This window comes from Protopterus annectens, chromosome 9.part0 (assembly GCF_019279795.1).
Source record: "Protopterus annectens isolate FY-2018-M chromosome 9.part0, PAN1.0, whole genome shotgun sequence".
Classification (NCBI taxonomy): Eukaryota; Metazoa; Chordata; order Ceratodontiformes; family Protopteridae; genus Protopterus; species Protopterus annectens.
In genome coordinates this window covers 1,534,655,014-1,534,667,479 of record NC_056743.1, presented here as the reverse complement: position 1 = coordinate 1,534,667,479, position 12,466 = coordinate 1,534,655,014, and the positions used below count along the sequence as shown (strand labels likewise).

Here is a 12,466-nt window from a genome sequence, read left to right as displayed (position 1 = left end):
TGTCTGGTTCAAAAGAGAGTCACCAGCAAGATTTTAGGTGTGTCCCACATGATCTTGTGCAGTACCTGTGGTAGTACAGGAAGAGGGGGACAGGCTTACAGAAACAGCCCCTTCCAAGGAAAAGACACGGTGGCCATTTTTCAAACCAAAGGACTTGGCACTCTGGAACAGAACTGGAGAATTTTTCTGTTCAGAGGGGAGGTAAAAGATCTACCTGAGGAGTATCCCACTGATGTACAATGTCCAGAGACACATCCCTGTGAAGCATCCATTCATGAGGACTTCTCCTGGATCTGCTCAGACAGTCTGCCACCAGACTGTGCTCTGGAGGGATGTAAACTGCCTGAAGAACCAAGTGATGATGGACTGCAAAATCCCAAGCCTGAAGAGCCACCCTTACAAAGAAGATAAGATTTTGTGTCCCCTTCCTTATTGACTGTTGTATTGTCTGTAAAATCCTTTACAGGACCTGGAACCAACGGGAAGAAAAAGCCTAGAGAGCTAGAAAAAGAGCCCTCATCTGCTCGAAGTTGATATGGTCTGTCAGTTATTGGCGGGACCAAAGACCCAGGATTTTTAGGTTGCTGGATGATGCTCCCAAACTCTGATCGGCAGCATCCGTATACAGCTCCTGAATAGGGAGAGGAACTTGAAAAGGCAGACCTAGATTCAGGGAAATCTGATGAATCCACCAGCAGAGCTTTAGCTTGAGACAAAGTAAAAGAGGAACCGAATACACGAGAGGGTGGCAGTGCTGAAGCTAAACAGTCTTGAAATACCACTGAAATTTCCAGATGTGAAGTTTGGCAAAAGGAACAGTGGGAGTAGTGGATGCTATGTACTCCATGGCTCAAAGAAATTCTCTTGCAGGAAGTACTGGAAGGGGAAGAAGAAACTGGAAATAAGCAGTGAAAGAGAGGACATTGTGAAACACTGGAATGGACTGAATCCTGCAACCCAAAACACCTGGTCCTGACAGGGAGTCAACACAGATTTATTAAGATTGACAGTGAACCCCACACTGCACAGAAGCATAGTGAAGTGTAAAATTTAAAGGAGGAGCTGGTAAGAGAGTGCTTGAATGAAAAAGTAATCCAAATAAGGAAATATTTGAATTCCCTAAAGTCTGCAGAAGGCTACCACAGGGGTCAGACACTTGGTAAAGACATTTGGAGCTGCAAAAAGACAAAAAGTCAAAGCAGAAAAATAATAATGACAGAAAGAAACAGTGAAATAAATATTTCTTCAAGAGAAGGTGAACAGGAATATGAAGGCAAGCATCCTGAGATACCAGAAAAGCTTGAGGAAGCAGCAGTGAGAAAAGTATCTGAAATGACAACATCCTGGTGGTAGGAATCTTGACAAAGGTGTTGAGAAAGGGCAGGTCTAGGACAAGCCTTCATGACCCTTCCTTCTCAGGAACCAGAAACATTCTGGAATAAAAACCTGTTTCCTGGATGGTTTCCTGATCCACCAGATCCCACATAACCAAAGGAAAATATGGAAGTTGGCAAGGTGAGTCTTAGGAAGGCTGGAAAATGGAGGAAGGGACCTCCGAGCAACAAAATAACCTTTTTGGAAGATGGATAGAACCCAGGCTTCTGTGGTTATTTGCTGATGGATAGGACAGGAAAGGAAAGAAGAGTTAGCCTGATGGACGCAAGAATTTGACCAAGGGGAATGGGAGGCTGATGTCAGAGGCACATTTTTTGGGAAAAGAAGGTTTTTGGCATATAGAACTCTGAATGGGTTTATTTGGGAAAATCTGCTTAAGAACCCTCTTGCTCCTAGGCTAGCAAGTTATCTAGACTGACTTTGGACAAAAGAACATTTAGATGGAGAGTTCCTCTGGAACTTAGACATGAGGGAAACAAAAATTTGCTTCAGGTCTTGCAAAATCTTACCCTTATCTTGAAGAGTTTTAAACAATTCTGCAGCAGCAGTGCCAAAGAGATTCTGGTTGTCTAAGGGGGATTCTAAAAGTTTGGCCTTAATGTCCTCAAGTAAGGCTTGAAGGTACAATCAAGAGTATTTCCTCACAACAGAACTAGATGCAGCTGCTCTAGAAGAGGCATTGGTAGCATCACGGCTGCATTTAATGAAATGGCGAGCAACCTGAAAGGCAGAACTCAGAAGAGAAAAGGCAGAAGTCTTACTGTCTAAATCAGGAATATCAGCTCTTCCCCATGCTGTAAGAGAAAAGTTAGGGCATATCTATTCCTGTGGTCTGATAATTAATGAGTAACAGAAGTATACACTTTTCCCCATACATCTCCACAGCACGGCTGTCCTTGTCAGAAGGTAAAAGCATGGAAGAGGACAGCAGTCTGGATGGCTTATCAGTGGCCATGAAAACAAGAGCAGAATCAGATGAATGACTACACAAATGCATATGATCCTCAGGGACTTTGTAAAATCTGTCTGGTTTCTTAGGGGCCAGAGGTTGAGAGTCAGGAGACTGAGAAGCTGCTGAAAATGTATCCAAAAGGACAGCTAAAAAAGGCGGACTATAGAAAGTCTAGGAGAGTCCATTGGCAAGAGTTCATAGCATCTCTTTTGAACCTCAAAAACCTGAGAAAAGTCCCACTTAAAAGTGTTCCAAAAGATAATTCTTCAAAAGGATCAGGGAACATGGAATCTCCTTCATCAGACCCAAGAGCAACAGGAGAGTGGATCTGAGAGGACTATGCCAAGGATTAATCACCAGAATCCAATTCTTCATTAGAAGAATCAGAATCCCTATGCCTCTTAGGAGGAGTAGGAGACCAGTGAGCAGAAGCAGGGACAGACAGCCCTTCAGGGGTTCAGGATCATAAGGGCATTGAACAGACCCCAAGTAAAGTCCTGCCACTCTTTGTGAGGATCCTTAGCCGCAGAAACCACGTTTGGTTTTCTGTTTCTTTTTTTACGGAACATCTGTTTTACCAAATCTAGGAGCTACAGACCCCTACCTAGATTCGATGAGGGTACCAGGCACCGCTTCCCTAACTAATATTTGGAGAATCCCCCTAGACCCTCCAATATAATCAGCCGTGGTTCCCCCTCTACATCTGTACTAGATGTAGATACAGCCTTAGCAGAAGTGCAGGTAGACAGCTCCACGCTGGCCCCAACTGGGTCATGGCAGAGGGAACTGACGTCAGCATTGCACGGTCCTCAGGTTCTTCATCCAACCTGAGGGGGACGTCTGTGAGGTAACTTCTGATGGCATGAAGAAGGATCCAATGCTGTTTCGGCCATAAGGGAGTCACCAAAACGATTTTGGTAGCACCCTGTTGAATTCTGAACAGGACTTTTGGAATGAGGTGAAGGGGAGGGAAAGCTTAAAGAAACATCCCCTTCCAAGAAAAAGATAGAGTGTCCACCTTCCAAACTAGAGGACCTGAAATTGGCACAAAAAAAAAAGTTGTTTGAAGCATTCATTCATTCATGGGACTGAGTTAAGGACCTGCTCAGAGCGTCTGCCACAATATTTTGACATGAGGGAATGTAAACTGCCTTAAGAGTAATTTGATACTGGATAGCAAATTCCCACACCAAAACAGCCAACCAGCAAAGAAGATAAGTTCTCGCCCCCCCCCCCCGTTTATTTAATTACCACATCACTGTGGTATTGTCTGTAAATACCTTGAGAGGTGTCCCAGGGAGAAGAGAGGATGAAAAGCCTGAAGAGGAAGCAGAAGAGCTCTCATCTCTGACACTGAAAATAGTGAAATGGAATTACATAGTACAGTTGTTCTTTCTGTTGAAGAGGTAACCAAACACCCTGCACTTTTAGGGAGCCAAAAGCTGCTCCCCATCATACATCTGAAGCATCTGTGAACAGCTCCTGAGAGGAAAGAGGAGGATGAAAATGGAACCCTGGATTTAGCGGCAACTGCTGAATTCGCCACTGAAGTTCCTTCTTGAGACAAGGCAAAAGAGGAACAACAAATCTGAGGGGATATGCATGTAGAAGCCAAAATGATTTCAGAAACCAGTGAAACTTTCTCACGTGGAGTTTGGCCATTGGGAGCATAGGAATAATGGAGGCCATGAACCCCAGAACTCTCAGAAATTCCCTGGCTGTTAAGAAAGGCCAAAGGAAAAATAGTTTGAAAAAAGGAAATGAGTGTTAAGGCCTTGGGAGGAGGCAGGGATGCCAGCATGGGCACAGTCTGGATCCGAGGAGTCAGAAAAGACTTTAAGAAGTTTATTGTGAACCCCAGGCTTTACAGAAGGGAAATAGCAAAATAAAGATTTTGCAACAAGAACTCTGGAGTGGATGCCTGAAACAGGAGGTCATGCAAGTAAGGAAAGACTTGGATCCCCTATAGCCTGCAAAAAGTAATAAAGAAGCAAGGCATTTGGTGAATCCTCTTGGGGCAGTAGAAAGGCCAAAGGGCAAAGCAGAGAACTGAAAATGCCAGGAAGCAACAGACAAATGTAAAAACCTCCTGAAAAGGGGATGAGAAGGGATATGGAGATAAGCATCCTTGAGATCCAGACACACCAGATAAGCCTGAGGAAGCAAAAGAGGGAACAAAGCCTGAAGGGACAACTTTTGAAAAGAGGGCACCTTCAGAAAAGTGTTTAGATGAGAGAGGTCTAGAATTGGTCTCTAGGTACCCTCTTTCCTGGGCACTAGAAACATCCTGGAGTAAAACCTCCTCCCCCTTTGGAACACAGGTTAACTCTTGAACTGTAACCTGAGTCAAAAGATCTCGAAGCATCCCTGGAAAGAGGGACAGCTGTTTCTGAGGGGCCTGAGGAATTACCATAAAAGGGGGAAGAGATTTCCAGACCATGAAATACCCCCGGCTGATAATGGAAAGAACCCAGGAATCCTGAGTAATCTTTAGCCAAACAGGATGAGAGAGACATAGACAAAGAGAAAGAGGAAAGTGGCTGGGAAGAATAGGATAGTAAGACATCACCTAGTTTATCAGGAAAAAGAGACTTCTGAGGCACAGAAGTCCTTCGGAGGAAGAGCCTGCTTGCCACCTTTTTACCCTTAGAAGAAGGGCGAGATTGTCTTTGAACAAAGGCTAGTTTATTGGGGTAGTTTTTCTGAAATTTAGGCACAGGGGAAACAAACACATGTTTAAGTTTCTGTAAAGCTTTGCCCTTATCCTGAAGGGACTTGAATAATTCAGCAGCACCTTCACCAAACAAGTGTTTATCTGGACGGACATCCATCAGCTTAGCCTTAACATCATCAGGTGAAGGTTGAAGCCAAAGCAAAGAATACCTTCATGACCCTTCTAAAAGCAGCAGCTCTAGAAGAAGCATCTGCTGCATCATAACGGGTTCCTATTACCTGAGTGAATGTTTAGGTTAGCAAATCCCTAAACATCAAACTGGTAATAGTGAAAGCAAAAAAATGTGATCGGCTGATTTAACGCAGCAAAAGAATTCCATTGGCAGTTATTTGGATTTTGCCGCTTTCCCCACTGTAGAGCGATCTTGGAAGTTGGTATATTTAGTTAAGGGGGGCTTGGGGGTGTGGAGGGCAAAGCCCCCCAGTTCATTTTGGTTTCAATTTTTTATTTATTTTTTTTGCAGCCGAGGGAATTCATTCCCTACATTAAATTGGCCATTCGCTGTTTTAATTTTTTGATATTACCAGTTTGACGTTTAGGTATTCACTAACCTAAATGTTCGATCGGGTAATATAGACGCATCATAACTACACTTGATGGAATGACAAGCCAAATGGGAGGAAGTCCCTAAAAGGGAAAGGGCAGAAGTTTTATCTTCAGAGTCTGGAAGATCAGCAATCACCTGATAGGCCTGGGAAAGCACAGCTAATAAGTACCTGGACATATGGGTCTGATAATTAACGGCCCTAAAAGCCAAGATACCAAAGGTGTAGACCCTTCTTGTCTAGCTTTTCCATAGCCCTGCTATCTTTATCAGAAGGCAGTAACTTAGAAGGAAGCAACTGAGAAGGTTTGTCAGAAGCTACTGACACCACCAAGGGGTCAGAAGGAGGACACTTGTACTAGAACGTACAGTCCACATGCACCCTATAGAAACTATCAGGTTTCTTGGGAGCAGGGGGCTGAGAATTTGCATCCTAAGAAGCAAAAGAAAAGACATCCCACAAAGCATCCAAAACAAGAGAGACAGCAGAATGTCTGAGAGAATCCATCTGCAGTACCTCATAATACCTTTTTCTATCTCAGAAACTTGAGCACAATCCTATTTCAAGAACTCCATCTTCCTATAGATGGTGCCCCCAAAATAAATATCTTCAAAGGGACTATCAGGACTGGTAGATTCCTCTTCCTCTGATCCATAGTCCAAAGGAGAGGGAGTCTGGGAGGAGTAAGCAAGAGATTCCTCATCTGAATCTGCCTCTTCCTCAAAGGAATCCTGTTCTCTGGGTCTCTTAAGGGGGCTAGAGGACCAAGGGGGGTTGGAACAGAAACTTCCTTAGAAGGTTTTAAAGCCACTAAACAACCCCTGAGTGAAGGACTCCCATTCACTCTGTGGATCCTTAGGATCTGAGGAAATAATGTTTAGTCTTCTGCATTTTCTTTAAGGAGATGTCTGCCTTAAATAATTTAGAAGGCTAGAACCCCGGACGGCATTCAGTAACTGTAGAAAGGACACCTTCTCTGACTAAAGTTTGGGGAACACCCCTAGGCCCCTCAGAAATAATCAGCCGCGGTCCACCCTGAATGTTCAAAACAGACCTCTGCAATGCCTCCTTGGATGTGCCTAAGGTTGGATCCACACGAACCTCCACCTGGTTGCAAAAGAAGAATCCAACAATGAGCCAAGCAAACCTCCAAACTATTAATTACCTTGAGAGGGATGTCCGGTAGAAGCTGAACAGCAAAATATTCCAGCCTAGGTTTCTTGGCCTTCTTCCCAGACAGCTGTTTCTGAGAGCGGGAAGTTCCCTCCATCATGCCTTTAGCAAGAAGCTTAAGATGTTGATTCTCAATATAAAGCACCAAAGAAGAAAGCAAAACTCTCAAACTCTTAAAGAAAGAAATCTGGACAAAGCCATACATAAAAGTGGGACAAAGGCCCAAAAATAGGGACATTTTTTAAATATTGCTCTTACAAACTTAGAAAGTTGTTAGAATAACAGGTTTGGCATTAGCATGAATTTTCTGAATGGTATGAAGTCTGAAACTCAAATGTATATCATTATTTTCTAACGTCAGTATTTAATGATTTGCCACTAATATGCCAGAAAACCACAATTTTATGAAAAACAAACCAAAAATATGAGCCAAAAATCTGGACAGTCTGCAAAAATCTGTACATTTGAGAGATATGGAAGAAAGCCTACTATGAAGGTGCTTTAGGAACAGAAGCCTGACAGGCAGAACAGGGCATATGATCATCCAAAGTGCCAAGGCAAACCAGACACTGCTTATGATGGTCTTTATGAGGAATCCGTCTCCAACACTGGCATTTGCCCTTCTTGGATGACACGAAACCCCACACAAGCAGCAATATAGCAAAAGATAGACAAGATAACAAAAAACCCAATGGGGCACTTATCTGTAACAGCTTGGTGGACCAGCAACGGAATGGGCATTCAGACTGATGATCAAAAGATGGCATTCAGACTGGCAGCAAAGATGTTCTGAGGATAGTAGATCTGGACATCACCTTTATGCCCTATACTACGTGAGGAGCATATGTGTGACGTATGGCATACCTTAAAGCAACCTAAAGGCTTTAGTATACTGGCCAGATGTCAGGCCGCCCTTGACAGGGGATCCCTATTGTATTGAATACTGCAACAGTGAAATGGAAGGACATTATGAGATATTACTCAGAAACATGCTTCAAAAACAGTGTGTGTCAAAAATGACAGAAAAATGTAAGTACATTATCAAAAGGACAGTGTAAAATCTGCAAACTTTTATAAACTGTATCACAAAATTCTACCACATAAGGTCATTTATTTTTGTTTCAGAAAAATGGATTTGTAAAATGTGCATCCACTGTGTACTAGACAGCATCAAAAATCAAATGTGATTAGGGGGATTCACAGAATCGTGCGAAGAGGTAAATCAAGATTGAAAATAGGGACAATTGAGAGGTCTGCATGATGTAGAATCATACATTAGTCCTCACAGGTTACCTTTGGATCTGTATCCGACATAAAATGGAAAACTGTAATTCATAACAATGACCCACATGCTCACTATACTAGGTCTAATTTGAAGGGATACAGGAGCTATAAATCCACATAACTCTACTTTTTATAGAACATACGTATTTAACCAATGCATTTATTTAAATGATGATATGAGTGACTGACTCAAGTACCATCTTTCTTCATTCCTGCGTTACTTAATTGTTGCTACTTGTATCCAAATACATTTTAGTGGTCTCTATGGTATAAATCAACATATGCAGTAATGTTTGCAGTTGTTGAATTTACAGATGAAAAAAGAAAAGTGAAAACACACATTGAATATTTAAACATGCATTATGCAGAATAAAACAACTGTGTGTTTTATGTACATTGTAGCCACACAAACATCAGCACTGGTGGTAGTACTGTATGACTTAGATTACCTTAATCTGGTAATATATCTTGGGTAGTATGCTGTGTGAAACTTTATGTCATGACACCAGATTTGAGGAAACGTGCAAGCTAATCATGCAACATCACTTCCTGTCAAACAGTCAAATACGTTGTTGTCTTTCGGCTTTTCCCAGTTAGGGGTCGCCACAGCGGAACTCTGGTCCGCTAATGATTGGCAGTAGATTTTCACAAGCCAGCTCAACGTTCAACCTTCAGCGAAGGCACGCCCATTTACGCATGTCTTTTCAACGCCCACCCAACCGTAGGGAGGACATGCAGACTCCACACAGAAGGCACTCCCCACACTCTAGCCGAGAATCAAATGGGAGAACCTCTTGCTGTGAGGCAACAACGCTACTGCTGCACCACCGCGGCTATCATAAATAACTTATTATAAGGAAATCAATCCATCCACAGCCCTTTTTTTCTCATTTTTGCACATGGGGTTGGGGGATCACCTCACCAGTAACAATTATCAATAGCCAAGGCTTACACCGTCAGGTTGCTAGCCTTACTGTGGTTTAGGAGGAAATAAAATAAATAAAATCAGCTACAAATGAACCTTAATTGAAGGCTCTGTTTTTTATGCGCCTGACAGTGCCTCGTGTTGGGGTGCTCCCACTGCATTTATACAGCTACACAACTACCTGCAACAGAGAAAAATATAGCATTCACCTTCTATGTGCAGGCTTACAGAAATATAGTTTGCACTTAATCTGGCACAAAAAACTAGGAATACACCACATCTTCCTAACCTCAAGGTAAAACTGCAGCTTCTTCTCCATTTTCACATCTTCAGTTTTAATGAAATGTTACTAACTGGTGTGTTTGAATATAATTAGCATGCAGAGGCTAGGTTACCTGAACCACAAGACACTGACAGTAATTTTCGTGAAAACATCCACACAAATATGGATTAGCAAATACAAGTTCCCCTTAACAATTAGATTAACTGAAATCTGTATGGGTGAAGGACTTAGCAACAGACTCCGGTGTCTTTTCTAACATCTGTATATATTAATAGTGAAATGTCTACTCTCTTTCTCTTTATACATTTTCATCTCCAACATTGTGAACTTTTTAAAAAGCGATGGTAAACCAAATCTTCACTGATGCAGAGGTCTTCCTTTCACTACATAATGCTACGTTTAAGTTTCTGTCTAGTATGCAATTATCTCTGTTTCTCACATGCTATCAGATAAACATTTCAGTATAATTAACTCCAAAGTATGGATCCTCTCCTTGTTTCTGCAGTACCATGTCTCTTGATCAGGGTGGTTTAAAGCTTTGACTTCTGGAAAAAGAAGCCCTTCTAGACTCTCCCTTTTATTTTCTAATGAAGCTCAAAAACGAAGCCAAAGACCGGAATCCACCACAGGAAATATTTATTCAGCACTTTCGTCTCTGAGATAGACACTTCTTCAGAATAAAATAAATACATCCCAACATCCTTTATATACCAAGTGCAATTAAAACATTTAGTCAACTAATCAAGCAATCAAATAGTAACATATCATGTTCCTTAAAGTCACCCACCATAGTGTACATACTCACGTATAATAATAAACACTTAAAGTAAGGAATGAATAATAATGAATAAAACAATGTAGAACCATCATATATGTATATATACATAACTATCTGCTGAAACAATTATTATGGACGTGTTATATATGTATGAATAAAATATATAGTAAAACCTTAAAATGTATATGTATAATGTATATATGTACCTATGCACCTAAAATAGATATGAAAAAATAGATATAAAACATCCCTTCAATTATTTTTACTTTATACAAAATGAATGTAAAAAGTATATGTGAATAAGTTAAAAAATTGTGATTTTAATCTAAGAACAGAACTAATAGATACTGAGCTGTTGAGCCCATAGTTTTAACTTTATTATTCTTGAACAGGTAACAACAGGAGAGAGAGGGGGACCACTCAATGATTTTTTGGAACTCTCAGAGCTGAGGTGGCAAATTAGGTCCAACGCCTCAGAACCACTTGGGCTTACGATATAGTATTGTTTTCTTAACACTGTGGATAGATATATATATATATATATATATTTTATATAAGTACTTTTATATATACTTTTTGTGCACATTTTAAATGTTTTTATATATGTATTTCCTGTATATATATTTATATACACATATTAATTTGCATATACATTTTTTCAACCAGTATTTTCTTTACGTTCTTTCTTTTTTCAGCATTGATTATATTTGCTTAATTAATTATTTAATTGATCATGTGATTCTAATTTATTGGGATTGCATCTTGGGAGAAAGTATATAAATGTATGTTTTCAGTTGCGAATCTAATTTTATCTGAGAAAGTACAGGTACTTTCCTGTATGAAAGTGCTTACTTCATTTGGATTAAATATTTGTTCTTGTTTGAGTACCACCTGGTCCTCTGCCATTTTTTGCTAAAATTATTTTAATATTAAAGAAGTAGGGCATCTGTTTTCTTTTTCAGTTTTACCGGGTGATATCTATACATACACATCCAGGTCAAATACATTTTACTTCGAAAGTAAGAGCTTTAATACTTATAATATCCAGTCTTACTAATTTAAACCAATCAACCACATAGATATTACTTATAATATCCAGTCTTACTAATTTAAACCAATCAACCACACAGATATTTCAAGGTAAGAATGATACCTTACCTTGAAGAAAGACTCTAGATTCTCCCGGAGTCCATTATATTCCCTGCTTTCTCGACTCTTTCCAGGTTTCCTCTTTGTCAGGCAATGTTCTAAGAATTCATCCGCTGTCAATGGCTTGCCATTCACTTCCAGTCTCAAACTGAAGTCACGGACACACACAACTAGATGAGGGAAGAATTCAGAGAAATCCTCACCTGCTTCATCAGGGTCTGAGTGCACTTTGGTTTTCACTAGGTCTGTCATGTTTGATACAAAACTGTGTGAAGTTCAGGAGAACACTGCAGCAATACCAGAAGCAGTTAAGTATGATTAGCTTTGATTAACAACTGCAAATACACTACCATTTTCTGAAATAACAACCAAAAACAAGAAATCAAGAACCAGACAGAGCACATGAAAAAAAGAACATTTCCTGAAAAGTAGAAATATTCTAAGTCGTCTTCTTCTTTCGGCTTTTTTCTGGTTAGGGGCCGCCACAGCAGATCACCTGTCCGCTCATACTTGGCAGTGGAGTTTTACGGTGTCGAGTTTCCAGCCTGGCGCCCAACCTTCCACAGAAGGCACACGCACGCACTCACACCTAAGGCCAGTTTAGAGTGCCCAATCCACCTACAGTATGTCTTTGGTATGTGGGAGGAAACCGGAGCACCCGGAGGAAACCCACGCGGCCACAGGGAGGACATGCCGACTCCACACAGAAGGCACCCCAGCAGAGGATCGAACTGGAGAACCTCTTGCTGTGAGGCGACAATGCTAACCTCTGCACCACCATGGCTGCCCCAGAAATATTCCAAGTCTAAATATATAAATGTAAATGATGCACAAATGTGTGTCTTTCAGGAAGCACATATTTTCAGCAGCAAAGAGGGAAGGGAACTGGTTGCAGCTTTGTCTGGAAGGACTAGAGAAGACAAGTAGGACTTCAATGTAAAGGGAATAATCCTTGACTGTATATTCACCCATAAAGTTGGGATGATGGGCTGGGGTCTATATCACATCATCGAATCACAATTAAGTCAAAGTTTCTTTGAACACCTATTCAGCGAACATACTATCCATCAAACTAAGTTTTCAGCGAAAAGTTTCCTAGGGCAAACCAGTGGTTGCTCACCATCTGGAATTTACCCTTTTCCCCCTGTAGTGTGATCTCAGAGTTGATATATTTAGTTAGGGGGGCACACTCCCCCACTTGCATAGGTGTTAAGTTTTATGATTTTATTTACAGTCACTACGGCGGAC

At 41.0% G+C, this 12,466-nt stretch overlaps 1 protein-coding gene across 1 annotated transcript in view; it reads right to left on the bottom strand.

Moving 5' to 3' along the window:
* Nucleotides 1-12,466, bottom strand: part of LOC122812165 (guanylate-binding protein 1-like) — a 789,313-nt gene that overhangs the window by 544,615 nt on the left and 232,232 nt on the right. Inside the window, exon 4 of the mRNA XM_044084488.1 lies at nt 11,228-11,483. Coding sequence (XP_043940423.1) covers nt 11,228-11,483 — 256 coding nt within the window. The remainder of the gene's footprint in view (nt 1-11,227; nt 11,484-12,466) is intronic.